This window comes from Solanum pennellii, chromosome 3, assembly GCF_001406875.1.
Source record: "Solanum pennellii chromosome 3, SPENNV200".
Taxonomy (NCBI): Eukaryota; Viridiplantae; Streptophyta; class Magnoliopsida; order Solanales; family Solanaceae; genus Solanum; species Solanum pennellii.
This window is the reverse complement of record NC_028639.1, coordinates 65,737,375-65,754,126: the sequence shown is the minus strand read 5'-3', so window position 1 is coordinate 65,754,126 and position 16,752 is coordinate 65,737,375. Positions and strand designations below refer to the sequence as shown.

At 27.9% G+C, this 16,752-nt stretch overlaps 3 protein-coding genes and 1 pseudogene across 3 annotated transcripts; all 4 read right to left on the bottom strand.

The window, feature by feature from the left end:
• Positions 1–1,614: 1,614 nt before the first annotated feature.
• LOC107013590 (nuclear transcription factor Y subunit C-1-like) lies at positions 1,615–2,103 on the bottom strand. The gene has a single exon (XM_027915510.1). The coding sequence runs from the start codon at positions 2,101–2,103 to the stop codon at positions 1,615–1,617; it is 489 nt and encodes a 162-aa protein (XP_027771311.1).
• Positions 2,104–3,527: 1,424 nt separating this feature from the next.
• Positions 3,528–4,191, bottom strand: LOC114076519 (annotated as a pseudogene).
• Positions 4,192–10,893: 6,702 nt separating this feature from the next.
• Positions 10,894–13,920, bottom strand: LOC107014289 (nuclear transcription factor Y subunit C-4-like). Its single transcript, XM_015214140.2, has 2 exons — positions 13,915–13,920; positions 10,894–11,403 (listed from the first exon to the last, which is right to left on the bottom strand). The coding sequence occupies exons 1-2, from the start codon at positions 13,918–13,920 to the stop codon at positions 10,894–10,896; spliced, it is 516 nt and encodes a 171-aa protein (XP_015069626.2).
• A 2-nt stretch (positions 13,921–13,922) lies between these two features.
• Positions 13,923–14,537, bottom strand: LOC107013589 (nuclear transcription factor Y subunit C-1-like). The gene has a single exon (XM_027915638.1). It carries the CDS (start codon positions 14,535–14,537, stop codon positions 13,923–13,925), a length of 615 nt encoding a protein of 204 aa, XP_027771439.1.
• Positions 14,538–16,752: the final 2,215 nt, after the last annotated feature.

The following is a 16,752-nucleotide window of genomic DNA, read 5'->3' as shown; positions in this document are numbered from 1 at the left end:
ACACACCAATTCTTAGTCTTGAAGATTTTCATTCTTGATTTTTGAGTGAATTAGGTGTGAATACTAATATTCATATCATCATCCACTAGCTTTCTTTTCTCTTTTTAAAATATCAAATTGAAAATACTGTTGTTTAGGCATCGACTATTTTTATGAGGTTTTTCGTATTTCTCTTTTTTTTTCAGAATTAAGTTCTTAGTTTTTCTTACCAAAATTTTCAACTAAGACAATGACATTGAAGTTATTGGTGTAATATTTTAATAATTGATATATGATCATAAACATATTTTATTATTGTTGAAGAGAGAGTTGGGCTATATGAACTGTGATTTTTTTTGCTAAATTTTCTTCGATCTATTAAATCTTTTCTTGAGAAAAGTTTTAAATCTCAATCTATAATTATAATTTCATGTATAGATATACATTTGTTCATATTAAATTCAAACACAACATTAAATTTATTTCTGATTTAGTTAATTTTGAGTTTTTTACTAAAAGAGCACAAGTGAATAAGGAAAAAATATTAACGTTTTTTTTTGTTTTCTTTTTTAATTTTTTTTACAAAGAAGAAAACTCAAAATACTAGTTATAACCTTTATTCCTCTTACATTAACCTTTTTTGATAATTGTTTGATAATAGTACAGAATACCAGTTGCGTTGGAACAATTTCTTCGTAAACAAGATCGTTTAAGCCAAAAAAAAAATCACTTGTTTTAATAAATAATTGTCTTAATAAATAGGAAAACCAAATATAAAGGCGGCGACGGAAAAAAGAAAATTCATTCTATTTAGATAATGAGATAGATGAAGGGAAAAATCAATGGAATGTGAAATTTTGCACCTTCATATCTTGCTCCCAGATAGAAGTGTATCAAATTAGTTGATAAAGGAAAAATAGTATACTTGACCATCTGATAGGATATTGTGCCCAAGGATTTGATATATGTCCTTCGATTTAAACAAAATGAATAAAAAATATGAAGAAACTTTGACGGGTTTTCATATATGCATATAATATGTTGAATTTGGTGTATCGTAGACTATGAACTATACCTTGATAAAGAAAGATAAAACTTATAGAATAATTGGTGAAGTTAGTACTTTTATGAACTAAGAATATTTTTGTAAGTTTAGGATCTAACGTCACCTATCCAAGAATACCTCTAGACGCGGTACTAAGCCATAAGTCATGACCCCTAGCTAATCAACCTCATGACACTATGATTTACATAAATCAATATAAAATTAAAACATAAACGCAAAAGATAAATCTGAAACATCTATATTGGCCATGATAAACTAATATTTGAAAAAAAATAACATAAGACATTTATATTAGGTTGTATCTACTAGTAGGAGTTGCTAGGACAAACTCCCAGCTAATTCCAATTGTCTGAAACTGAACGTAATAACTGAAAAGAAAGATAGGGATTATCCTCGAAGTGATGAGGACTCATTAGTACTGTTGCTTGCTGATCAGAGGTACCATTAATTACCGCGAATTGGATTCTGAATATCAGGACCTATGTTATCAAACAATATAAACAAATATTATTTTGTCAATATATTTTGTAACCTTATAGATGTGAATTAAGAAAATGAGAAAATTACTTTTATTGATCAAGATTATTACCGTCCTCTTCATTGCTACCTCCAGCAGCATATAACGGAACAAAATTTGGTGTGACAGGGTCGGTTGCACCATTCCTATGAAAAACATCAAGAAGAAAATCAAAATAGTCAGTCTGCACAATCACATCAGTAAGGTCATCCTTCTTCAGAATACGTCGATGATTTTCCTGAGCGTGAAGCGAGGAACGAAGGGTGAGGTCTTGAATGAACAACTCGCATGCCTTAGCCAGCAAAACTGGTGATTCACCCGCGACCATTCGGACATCCTCGTTCTTCTTCATGATCTTCTTGATACGAGTTGGTGGAAGTAGCAACCTGTCTTTGAAATCTTTAATGTTCTCCATTTGATTCTGTTGGGATTTCCAGAACATCTCCAACGTAGGGTATCCAGTGGATTGAGCTGCATTCACTATCGATTTCTCAGAGTTATTTTTCATGGTGATTTTCTCTATGTTTAAAAGCTCAGACATACGTATATACAATTGCTCCTTCTATATATATAGAGAAAAATAAATCTAATTACTGATATTCTAAATCTAATTAAATGAATGAACCTAGACATTTCTAAATCTACATTCAAGTTAAGACTATTAATGAAAATGTATTATAATTAAATATGTAAGGTAAGAAAATCATCTTATTAAATACTAGTCAAATCTAGTCAATAAGGTTCTTAATAAAAGTAATTCCTTTTGAGTTATCCTAATAAATTTTTTTAACAATCCTTCATATATCATAAAAAGAACAATAATCATGAATGGAAAAAATAAAAAGTTTGTTATAATGGGCTTTCATATATGTGAACATACGTCTAATTGAATGTCTTTTAGATTCTGAATAATACTTTAGTTAAATCAATAACCGAACCAATAATTAACAATAAATAATTGATAAATTGATAATCGAAATGATAATAATTAATAACTAATAAATTGATAATTGAATCAATAATAATAAATAATTGATAAATCGATAATCAAACTGATAACAATCAAAAATCTCATGTGAATGGATGAAAAAGCTTGGAATGCCCATAAGATCATATAAAACAATGAAGACTAATACAGTAAAGGTGGCCAAAGAATAAAGACATGATAAAACCTTTTTAGGAAGCATTTTACCCTCAATGAGAGACTTTCTAGTGTGAATTCTAATTTAATTATACTCTAAATATGTGAGTATCTGAAACCAAATGATAAATTAAAAAAAACTACATACAAGCCTATCAATGGAGAATTGTTACAGTTTCATATGATGTAACAATAAAATTATTAAATAATTATCATATTAAATCTAATTATACCAAGATATTAACGAGTGAAACTAGACATTAATTTTTTTGAGATATCCAAATCTTATTTTTCCATTAAACATCCATATATCGCAAAGAAAACAAAATGAATTTAAAAAATATCAAGAAACTTTTGGTGGGTTTTCAAGTATGTATACGTTAATGCGTCGAATTTGACGTCTCGTTGACTATGAACTATATCTTGATAATGTAAAATTAAACTTATAGAATAATTGGGGAAGTTTAGAACTTTTATGAATCCACAATTCTTCTGTGAGCATACGATCATATGTCACTCCCCGAGATTATTCCTAGACCCAACACGGTGCGTAGAGTTACAAGTTATCCCAAGCTAACCTCACAGCGTGATATGACACTAAGATTACCATAAATCAATAAAAAATTGAAACATAAACACGAAAGCTAAATCTGAATGTGTGTGTATATATATATCCCATAATACTGAGATAGACTAATATATAAAAGAAATAACATAAGCATAATCTATATTGATATGACTACCTAAAAACGTTTACTAATATGAGTTGCCAGGACAAACCTCTTGATAACTCAAATTTTCTGAAACTAAAAATAAAGATAAGGCTACTTGTCCTCGAAGTGATGAAGAGGACTCACAAATACTGCTGTTCGCTGATCAAAGATAGCAATAACAATAAACTGAATATTAAACATTGTAGAACCTGTATTATCAAACAATATAGACAAAAAGTATGTTGTTAGTACTTCTTTTTAACCATATAGGTGTGAATTAAGGAAAAGGAAATGATCACGATTACTACCATCTGGTCCATTGCTACCTTCAACAACATAGAACGACACAACATTTGGTGTGGAGTCGTCAGTAGCATTAGCAACATCATCATCTTCAATAAGGAAATCGTCAGAAATGAAAGGTGAGTTCTTGAATGAACAACTCACATGCCGTAGCAAGCAAAACATGCGATTTCAGCAGCGATCATTCGAATATCCTTGTTCGTCTTCATGGTCTTCTTAATGTGGTTAGGTGAAAGTAGCAGATTGTTCATCAAATCATTAATGTTCTTCATTTTTCTCCGCTGGTTTGTCCAAAATATCTCCAGTTGTTGTTGCTTATTCTTTTCAATGTTAAGTTGTACCAGCGTTGGGTACCAAGTGGATCGAGCTGCATTTACTGCGGATTTTTCAGAGTTTTTTCTATGGTGATCTTTTCTATGGTGATCTTTTCTATGTTTACAAGCTCAGACACACATAATGAAGACCGATACATATATACAACTTTATGAGCTCTCTCTCTCTCTCTCTCTCTCTCTCTATATATATATATATATATATATATAATTGTAAGTTTTATGAATTAAATTAAATGAATGAACCTAGACATTTCTAAATTAACCTTCATCAAGCCTATCAATGAAAATTTGTTACATTTTAATATGTAACAATAAAATTGTAAGATAATCTTCTTACCAAATACTAGTTAATTCTAGTCAATAAGATATTTAAGAATGAACCTGAACATTAACAAAAATAATTCTTTTGAAGTTATCCTAATAATTTTTTCTACAATCCTCCGTATATATATTGCGAAAAGAATAATAATGAATAGAAAGAAATATTTTTTTTTATATAATTGGACTTTCACATATATGTACAATGCGTCAAATTTGATCTCTGGTAGACACTATCAATCATTCTTTGATAAAACAAGATTAATTTTATAAATAATTGGTGAAGTTTACTTTATGAACTAAGAATTCTTTTATAAACTCATAGTTTTATTATATCACATTATACCGGCACAATCCTTATCGTTGTCGCAAAATTTTGGCTACCAGGTCATTCATGTATCCTGATATTCTTTAGTGCTTTTAAAAATTGTCATTATTTCATAGGAGCGGCATCACTGCACACTCATATAGTTCGATCATCAAATGTATATAAAAGATATGAATTGGACTAAGTGTTTTACTTAACATCAATTTGCGATTTAATACTATATTCACATCTCATAGGGGGGACGCCATAGTTTAATAATAAATACATAATGAACATATGATTAGTTGTTATACATATATAAACCTAGTTCATCCGATCTCCAATTACAAAGATTGAATTTTTATCATTGTTAATCTTCTCAAATTAAAAAAAAATAAATCACAATAGCTCTTGGATGTTTCGTTATTCTTTGAATTAATCTGAAAATTTTGATGTAAGTCCATGCACACTAATGAATATAGAAAATATTTGTTACTATAGTGTTAATAACGATACAAGTAAATAAGTAACTTCTTGTTTTTTGTGTTTTTTATGAGAACAATTAGGTTTATCAGTCAAATTTTGCATCATTTCTACTTTGTTTTAATTTACAAAAGAGAATACAATTAGTTGAATTAATTTGCCTTTTCAATTTACGTCGATGTGTTTTATATGACAAGGAGAAAGAAAACTAATAACAAATTTCTTAACCTAATGAAGGTATATGTATTGATGTTTGTGGTAAGCAAATGAAGTAATGGGCACCATATGCTTATTCTAATTAATTGATACTAATTTACATGAAGAGTGCCAACAAAATAACTATGAGAAAATTACTACCCATAAATAAACCAGACGAAATATTATAAAATTTATGATACTTTTTAATCTTTAATAAATATAATTTTATATTACAAAATATAGCAAAGTGCAATAAATTAGAAAGCGAAGCCTTTTTCTAGATTTTAGACTTTACATATGGGCTAAATTTGGTTCCGATAATCTCGTAATCTTTCATTATTATCAATGTTTTCCTTCAAATATTTTATCAATCAATTCTTCATCAAAGTTTTAGTCTTTCATCAAAAATTTTATTATTTGATGTTCCTCTCTTGCCATATATAATTTATTTTTTGGTCAATACTAGGTTATAGACGTAAAAAATTACGCTTCTTTCTTCCCTAAATATGTCTTGAGAAAATTTAAAGGGAAAACAAATTATAATCACAATTTTTATCTTGCACTTGACACGTAAGCATCGAATGTTATCAATATGTATCCTCATTGTCTAAACAACCCATTCTTAGCGTTGAAGATTTTCATTCTTGATTTCTGGGTGAATTAGGTGCGAATACTAATATTCAGATTATCATCTACTAACTTTCTTTCTATTTTTAGAATATCAAATTGAAAATACTACTTATTTAGGCGCCTACCATTTATGAGGTTTTTCGGTTTTTCTCCTTTTCTAGAATAAAGTTCTTACTGTTTGTTTTCTTCAAAATTTTCAACTAACCAATAACAACGAAGCTATTGGTTTTACGTTTTAATAATTGATATATGATTATAACCATGTTTTGTTACTGCTGAACATAGAGTTGGGCTATATATCTGTACAACAATTTTTCTTGCTAACTTTTCTTCAATCTTTTAAATCTTATGCTGAGAAATTTTATGAATTACATACTATAATTATAATTCCTTGTATAGATAGAAATCGGATCATATTGACTTCAACGTAATATTAAATCTGCTTTCAAATTAGTTAATTTTGATTTTCTTACTAAAACAACACACAAGTGAATGAGGGAAAATTTTTTGATGTTGAACATTTTGTCTATTGATTTTTCTATAAATCTTCCCTTGAGAAATCTACTAACTTTGTTTTCTATTTTTTCTATGACCCCTTTCATTAGATTACTTTACTGACTGTAATTCGTTCAAAAAAAGTAAAGAAACTTAAGTTTGACAAAATTGCTTATAAACTTTTTTGGTTTAGAAACACATAAAAAGGTCAATCTAGACAGATAATTCACTTTATTCAATACATTTTTCTATTAATTTATATTTTTGACAGGGGATTTAAATAAAATAATGTGAGTTTTAGCGAAAAGAATGTAAGAAGACAAACAAAGTTTTTTTGATTTCTTCTATTTGATTGAGGTTAAGGAGAATAAATATTTTTTTTTAATAAAAATGATAACATTTATCATAAACAATTATTTCTTTCAATAAAATATTAACACAAAAATTATTTTGGGGGAGAAATTGAGACCCCTAAATTGGGGGCCTAACAGTGAGCCGACACTGATCACAAGGGTATTGATGACTAAACAAAATCTCTATGTAAATTTATTTTCTCCGAAATTAAATAAAGATTCAATAACTCGGTGAGATATACCCTTAATCTTCATTCTTTTATCATTCAAAACTGAAAAGTAGTAGTTACCATTTTATAATTGTAGAAGTTTCAAAATTTACACTTCAAAAATGACACTTTATAAAATATTTCACCACAAAATGTATAACAGAATCTCACAAGCAAAGCTTCGAACCCAAAAATATTCGACATGAACTCAACAAGATAACAAAATCTTCTAATTCCAAAGTCATTTAGAAACACCGATTAAAAAGAAAAAAAGGATTATATACATGATCACATAGATATACATATATCTAAAATGTATGCATAAATTATAAAACAGTTACTACAATTTAAATGAAACAATGGAGAAGCATTTGATAAAAAATAGTTTACCTGTAGAAGGAAGGAAAGAGTGAGTAGTTCTTGAATTTCCACCCAAAAAATAATTATCAAGAACAAGTAGTTAATATTTTTCTATGTTTACAAGCTCAGATATAGAGAGAAATGAAGACTGATACATATATAGTTGTGTGTTCTCTCTCTATATATATAGAGAAAAATAAATCTAATTTAATGAATGGATCTAGAAGTTTTTAAATCTACATTCAAGAACACCGGTCAACGAAAGTTTGTTACAATTTATTATGCAACAATAAAATTGTAAGATATATAATCATCTTATTAAATACTAGTTAGTAAGGTATTTATAATAAATGAAACTATACATTTATAAAAATATTTTTTTTGAGTTATCCTAATCATGTTTTTTTACAATTTACCATATAGCAAAAGGAACAATAATGAATAGAAAAAAAAGTTTTAGTTGGATTTTTACAGTGCTTTAGTTCTTGTAGACGCTGAACCGGACTTTGCTAAAATAAAATTAATTTTATAAAATAATTGATGAAGTTTAGAATTTCTATGAATCAAGAATTGTTTTATTCATTCAAAGTTTTATTATATCACATTATATTCACAATATTATTATCATTGTCGTGATTTTTGCACTCTCGGACTATACCTATACAATGATATTCATGAGTGCTTTAAAAAGATTTATGATTTCATAAAAATAACACAAATTCACAAATATATAGATCCAATCATCAAATATATTACCTATACTAGATATAAATTTGATTAAACGTTTAACACAATCTTACTTTGCGGTATAACATTAAATAAAACCTATAAATATAGAGAAAACTAATTACAATTTTTCTAAACTAAATGAAGATATAGGTGTTGATTATGGATGTACAATGTGGTAAGCAAATGAGGGAATGAGAGCTCATATACTTATTTTAATTAAATGAAAATCTTACTAATAGTAAAGATTATCTATAGATTATCAAAAAAAAAAAAGGAAAAATCCCCCCCCCCCCCTCCAAACTATCTGTTGACTTTCTTTTCTATTTTTCAATATCAAATTGAAAATATTAAATATTATTTAGGTACCTATTATTTATGAAGTTTTTCGTTTTCTCATTTGCAGAATGAAGTTTTTAGCTTTTTTTTTTAAAAAAACTTTCAACTAACACATACACAGTGAAGTTAGCACTAAGTTGATGATTAAGGGTTAGGTGTATGTTTTAATGATTAATATATGATTTTAACCATGTTTTGTTATCGCTAAATAATAAGTTAGACTATATATATGGACTGTGATTTTCTTCCTTATATTTCTTCGATCTTTTAAAATACTACCCTGAAAAAAGTTTTGAATTTCAAACTAAAATTATGATTCCTTTCATAGATAGAAATTCATATTGACTTCAATATAGTAATAAATCTATTTCTGATTTTTATAAAAAAAATGAAATTCATTTTCAATTTAGATACATTTGATTTTCTTACTAAAAGAACCCGAGTGAATAAGGATTTTTTTTAATGTTGAATATTTTGTTTCTTGTATTTTTTTGTTCTTGGGCAAAAGTACAAATACTAATATTCAGAAAATACCATCTACTAATTAAATTCCTTTTCTAATTTTGCTAATTCAGTATAAAATTGAAGCTATTTGTTAGGTGAGATTTCGTGCTTGAGGAATTCAGTCCTAACAGTCGGGTCAAATGGGAGTCAAAATGTAAGGGGTCGTTTTATAACTAGTTAAAATTGTATAGATATTAACTGGCTTCTTCATCAAAAAATCAGAATAAGGATGGTGATTATAAACATAAGATGGCGAATTAAATTTATCGTTCAATAGTTACCTTAAGAAAAAAAAAAACTCGCAATACAAAGAGTATGATTCTTTTTTCATGTTTGGCCTAGCCCTTTATCTTCACCTTTTATAGTTTGGGGAGGGTGGTTAGTAGAGGTCATATCCTTACCATGGTTAAGAATTAATAATACTTGAATTTTGATTTTTTTTATTATTAAATTATCGGTTCTTAATCGTTTGAGGTAACTTCTTAACGAGTAGTAAATTAATGGATTCTCTTTAATTTATACCATTTGATATGAGAAGTTCTTGACTTAAGGTTTAGTTTGATATTTTTATTTCTGGTTGTTTCAAGCTCTTTGTTATTCTACAATGTGTGATTGTTTGCATTTGAGCAAGATACAATTTATCAACTCATATGCATCGTTCATTTGGTTTGTCACCTTGTTTCTAAATAATTTTTTTGGTCAAATTTAATGGTTAATTAAACCAAGATAACCGAATAAATATCTAACTATCAGTAATTGATAAATCAATAACAATCAATAACTGACAAATCGATAATCAAACCGATAACAATCAACAATCTCATATAAATGGATGAAAAGGCTTGCAATGCCCATGAGATCATTGAAAACAATGAAGATTAAGACCAGAAAAGGTGGCCAAAGAATAAAGTCGTGATAAAAGTCTTTTAGAGAGCGTTTAACCCTCAATGAAAGACTTTCTAGCGTGAATTATAATTTAATTAGGCTCTAAATATGTGAGTGTACTGGGTAAGAAGCCAAAAAGAAAACTACATACAAGCCTATTAGTGGAGAATTGTTACAATCTCATATGATGTATCAATAAAATTGTTAGATAATTATCATATTAAATAATAATTATACCAAGATATTAACGAATGAACCTAAATATTAATATTTTTTTTTGAGATATCCAAATCTTATTTTCCAATAATCATCCACATATCGCAGGAAAACAAAATGAACAGAAAAAATATTAAGAAAGTTTGGTGAGTTTTTAGGTACGTATACAATGCGTTGAATTTAGTGTGTCAGACTATGAACTGTATCTTGATAAAGTAAGATTAAACTTATTGAATAATTGGTGAAGTTAAGAACTTTTATATGGACCCTCAATTCTTATATAAGAATAAGATATTATGTCACTCCCTGAAATTACCCCTAAAATCGGACACGGTACTATAGAGCCACAAGTTACCCCAATCTAGTCTCATGGTGTGATATGACACTAAGATTAACATAAATCAATAGAAAATTGAAACAGAAACACGAAATCTAAATTTGAAATATATTTATATATAAAGTCCATAACACAGAGATAGACTGATATATCTTACATAAGCAGAATCTATATCGATATGACTGTTTGAAAGCCTTTACTAATATGAGCTGCTAGGAGAAACCTCTAGCTAATAACTCCAAATGTCTAAAACTGAAAGTAACAACTGAAAAGAAAGATAAAAGTACTTGTCCTCGAAGTGATGATGAGAACTTTTCAACACTGTTGCTCGATGATCAGAGGTAATAATAACCACGAACTGGACAGTAAACACCAGAGACCTATATTATCAAATGAGAGTATGTTATCAATACTTTTTGTGACCTTACGGGGGTGAAATAAGGAAATGAGAATATTACCTTTGGTGATCAAGATAATCATCATGTATGTCCATTGTTGCCTCCAGTAGAATTAACATCATCATCAAAAAGGAAATTCAAATTGTCAGACCGCATGATCACATCAGTGACATCATCCTTCTTCAAAATACGTCGATAATTTTCTTGAGCGTTAAGCCAGGAACGAAGGGTGAGTTCTTGAATGAAAAAATCACATGCCTTAGCAAGCAAAACAGGCGATTCAGAAGTGATCCTTCGGACATCCTTGTTCATCTTCATGATGTTCTTGATACGGTTAGGTGAAACTAGCAGATTGTTCTTGAAATTGTCAATTTTCTCCATTTCTCTCTCCTGGTCTGTCCAAAACATCTCCATATATTCTTGCTCAATCTTTTCAATGTTAAGATGAGACGTCGTTGAGTACGCATCAACAGATTGAGTTGAATTCACTGTGGATTTCTCAGAGTTGTTTTCCATGGTGATTTTTTCGTTGTTTACAAGCTCAGACATGGAGAGAAATGGAAGATTGATACATACACACAACTGGGTTTTCTCTATATATAAAGAGAAAAATAAATCTAATTATAAATTTTTAAATCATATTAAATGAATGAACCTAGACATTTCTAAATCTACGTTCAAGCTAAGACTATTAATGAAAAATTGTTACAATTTAATATGTCATAATAAAATTGTAAGAAAATCATTTTATTAAATACTTGTTAGTTCTAGTCAATAAGGTATTAAATATTAGTTAGTTCTAGTCAATAAGGTATTAAGTAATGAGCGGAGATATTAATAAAATAATTTTTTTAAATTTTTTTTCTAGAATCCTCCATATATCACAAAAAATCAATAATTAATAGAAAGAAATAGAAAATTTATTATATATGGGCTTTCATATATGTTTACAGTGCGTCAAGTTTAATGTCTGGTAGACTATAAATCATACTTTGATAAAAGAAGATTAATTTTATAGAATAGTTGGTGAATTCTAAAACTACTATGAACTAAGATTTTTTATAAACTCAAAGTTTTATGAACTATGATTATACTTGAAAAGTCATTATTGTTATCACAATATTTGTACCAACATGTCATATGTGTATCCTAAGATTCATGAGTGTTTTAAAATCTATAGGTTTAATCATCAAATGTATTATGCAGAGCAATACACGACCTATAAAATATATGAATTGGATTAAACGTTTAACTAAGAGCCACTTTTGCATATAGCAAACTTAAATTTTATATTTGTATGTCATAACTATAGTTTGTCTAATTGCGTTTCATAACAAACTTTATGTTTGCTATGGAGCTTTTAATTTGTATAATTTCGATACAAACATCTAATTTAAGACAAATTGCTCAGTTTTGTATAAATTCATTTATACATTGTAATTTGTATAATAAGATCTGTATTTGTATAATTATAAGTGTATAAGACACAAATATATGTATTTGTATTTGTATATACATTTTTCTCCAGCTTTATACAAACATAAATGCATTTTATACATTTTATACCGAAATGTATAAAATGACTAATTGTATATATAAAAAATGACTAATTGTATACAGAATCAGATGACAAAAAAGGGAATGTTTGCTGCGAATTAAAAAAAGAATAAACTATGGATATGACATTTAATTTGAATTAATAATTTGTTATTTCATACAATGTTCCCTTTAACTAATTAGCCTCACTAATTTGTGTATATATATATATATATATATATATATATATATATAAACCTAGTTCATTTGATCTCCAATCAGATAAATTGAGTCATGTACTATCATTGTTAATCTTTTCAAATTGATAAAAATCTCACACTCCTCGACGTTTCTTTTTATCTTTGAATTGATCTATAAAGTGCCTCTTTGAAATTTTTTGATTTAAATTCAATACTTTAAGCACAGTAATATATATAGAAAATATTTGTTATTTTATCAATAATGACGACAAGTGAATAAAGTAACTTCATGTTTCTTGTTTTCTTTGCAAAAACAATTAGGTTTACAAGTCAAATTTTGCATTACTATTACTTTGTTTTACTTTACAAAAGAGAACACAACGTTTAACGGATTTGCCTTATCAATTAAAAAAATGGACCTTCTCAATTTCTCATGTACCTCATTTTGTCTACCAAGTTATTTTGCAACCAAATAAAGCCTGTTTGGTTAAGCATATATACACATCAAACTTATTTTATTGCGGTGTTAATAAATGGTAACCTATACACTTTTCTCTAATACAACAAAGTAATTGTTAAATTTACTCATAGCTTCATTATATATGTTGCCATAGTATTCATCACCATCGACTGCTCAGAGTTATTTTTCATAAAATGTGATCAAGGCAAATTATTTCTAAATTAACATAGACATAATTGAAAGTAAGGTAAATGTTAGTGCTTATATATACAAAGGAGAAAGAAAACTAATTACAAATTGGCTAAGCCTAATGATAAATGTTGATGTTTGAGGTACAATACAACTACGGTAATGTATAAATAAGGAAATTGGGGTTATATAATTGGTGTCTAGTAGACAATGAATTATGTCTTGATAAAGCAAGATTAAACTTATAGAATAATTGGTGAAGTTTAAAACTTTTATGAATCAAGAATTCTTTTGTATGCTTAGGATCTTATGTTACGCTCCAATATTATCCATACACCCGATAAGGTGCTTAGAGCCACAAGCAACCGAAGCTGGCGTTATAGTAAAATTAACATAAATCAATAGAAAATTGAAGCATAAACGTATCACCTAAAGTGAAATATCTATATAAAGTCCATAACACTGAGACATATTAATATAGTTTAAAAGAAATAACATAAACAAAATTTATATTGATATGACTGTTTGAAAGCCTTTACTTGTATGAGCTGCTAGAATAAACACCTAACTAATAACTCCATCTCTATGAAATTGAAAGTAATATAGAAAAAAAAAAGATCGGGTACTTGTTATCTAAGTGACGAAGATTCACCAATATTGTTGCTGGCTAATCAGAAGTACCATTAATCACGAGTTGGTCTGAACATCAGAAGCTACCTGCATTATCAAACAGAGTATGTTATCAGTACCTTTTGTAACCCTATAGGTATGAACTTAAGGAAATAAGAAGGGTACATTTGATGATCAAGATTATCAGTATGTACACCCATTGTGTCTTCAGCAACATAAAACGGAACAACATTTGGTGTGGAGCCGTCAGTAACATCAGCATCATCATCAAGAAGGAAATCCAAAGTGTCAGTCTCCATAATCACATCAGTAACGTCATCCTTCTTCAAAATACGACGATGATTTTCCTCAGCTTTAAGCCAGGAACGAAGAGTGAGTTCTTGAATGAACAACTCACATGCTTTAGCCAACAAAACAGGTGATTCAGTAGCAATCATTCTGACATCCTTGTCTGTCTTCATGATCTTCTTGATGCGGTTAATTCGAGGTAGCATGTTGCTCTTGAAATCAATAACATTCTCCATTTCTCTCCGCTTGTCTGTCCAAAACATCTCCAGCTTTTCTTGCTTTTTCTCAAGGTGAGGCGGCGACAACATTGAATACGCAGCGGATTGACCTGCATTCACTGTTGATTTCTCAGAGTTGTTTTCCATGATGATTTTTTCTATGTTTTCAAGCTTAGAAACACAGAGAAATGAAGATTTATACATATATGCAACTGTGTCTATATATATATAGAGAGAGAAAATCTAATTATAAATTTTCTAAATTTAATTAGATGAATGAACCTAGACAATTCTAAATCTACCTATTAATGGTAATTTGTTAAAATTTAATATGTAATAACAAAATTGTAAGAAAATAATCATCTTATTAAATACTAGCTAAATTTAGTCAATAATGTATCAAATACTAGTTAGTTCTAGTCAATAAGGTATTAAAAATGAGCTAAGATATTAATAAAATTATTATTTTTGAGTATTCTAATAATTTTTTTCTAGAACCCTCCATATATAACACACACAAAAAAAAAAAACAATAATGAATAGAAAGAAATAAAAAGTTTGTTACAAGATATACGTACAATGCGTCAATTTTGATGTATTTTAGACTGTTAATAATACTTTGATAAAATAAAATTAATTTTATAGAAAAACGGATGAAGTTTAGAGTTTCTATGTACAAAGAATTTTTTTATAAACTCAGAGTTTTATTATATTATATATATCACATCATTATATTAACAAAATCATTATTGTCATCACGAATTTGGTACTAACATGTCATGCGTGTATCCTGAGATTCACGAGTGTTTTATAATCTATCGGTACAATTATCAAATGTACTATGCAGAGCAATATATGACCTGTACACGATATGAATTTGATTAAAAATTTAACTTATCTTCACTAATTTGCAATGTAAAACTATATATTCAGACATCGTGAGAAGGGATGACATAGTTTAATAATGCATATTAAATAATGATTTTTATTACAAATATGTACCCAATTAATTCGATCTTGAATCACATAGTTGGGTTATGTACTATCATTGTTAATATTTCCAAATTGATAAAAATCTCGCATTCCTCAACGTTTCTTTTTATCTTTGAATTGATCTATAGTGCACCTCTGTGAAATTTTTTGAATTAGGTTCAATACATTAAACACACTAATGTATATAGAGAATATTTGTTATTTTACAAATAATGACAACAAGTGATTAAAGTAACTTCATGTTTCTTGTTTTCTTTGCGAGAAAAATTAGGTTTACAAGTGAGATTTTGCACTACTTCTACATTGTTTTATTTTTACAAAAGAGAACTCAATTAGTTTAATTAATTGATCTGCCTTCTCAATTTCTCGTGTACCTCATCTTGTCTATCAAGTTATTTTGCAACCAAACAAAGCCTATTTGGTTAAACATATATACACATCAAACTTCTTTTATTATGGTGTTGATAAATGGTAACATATACATTTTTTTCTAATACAACAAAGTAATCTTTAAATTCACTCACAACTTCTTTATATTTGTAGCCACTGCATTCGCAATCGACTGTTCAAAGTTATTTTTCAGGAAATTTTGGACAAGGGGCGACTTTTTTCAATATCAACGCAGAGAACTGAAAGTAAGATAAATGTTGGTGTTTAAAAATACAGAGGAGAAAGAAATCTAATTATAAATTTGCTAAACCTAATGAAGATATAAGTGTTGATAATGCTTGAGGTACAATGCAATTTCAGTAAGAAAAAAATGAAAGAAGTGGTCCACATACTTATTTTAATTAAACGAAAATCTTAAAAATAGTGAACAGTTCCATAGATAAAATATGAAAAATCACATCCCCATAAATAAATTAGACACAATATTACAAAACTTAAGATACTTTTAAAATCTTAGCAAATATAATTTTATATCACAAAATATAGCAGATTGAAATAAATTAGAAAATGTTTTTTTTTTCTTTTAATTTTTGGACATTATTTATGGGCTAAATTTTTAATTTTTATATTGTGTTAACACATGTTTTAATTTTCTAAAGGAAAATCACTTGTCTGTTCATTACATTTTTCCATTTCTCTCTCTTTTTCACTTTTAATGGGAAACTCATTATTCTCTCCCTAAAATAAAATATAATTATTAGAAATTTTTTCGTATGATTCTCATAATGCTATATCAGCATTAGTATTTTCATTCAAATATTTGATTGATCATTTCTTCATAAAAGTTTGAATTTTCATCAACTTTATTCCATGTTAATGGATTTCTCGATGTTACTCTCTTGCCATGTATAATACATGTTTTCAGTCAATACTAGACATGTCTCGAGAAAAAGTAACTTGAAAACAAATAATCACAATTTTTATCTTGCACTCAACACAATAAAACATGAATCTTATATATATATATATATATATA

Excerpts from the sequence above, each read along its gene's own strand:
- LOC107013590 (XM_027915510.1), bottom strand. The coding sequence starts at position 2,103 with ATGTCTGAGCTTTTAAACATAGAGAAAATCACCATGAAAAATAACTCT.
- LOC107013589 (XM_027915638.1), bottom strand. The coding sequence starts at position 14,537 with ATGTATAAATCTTCATTTCTCTGTGTTTCTAAGCTTGAAAACATAGAA.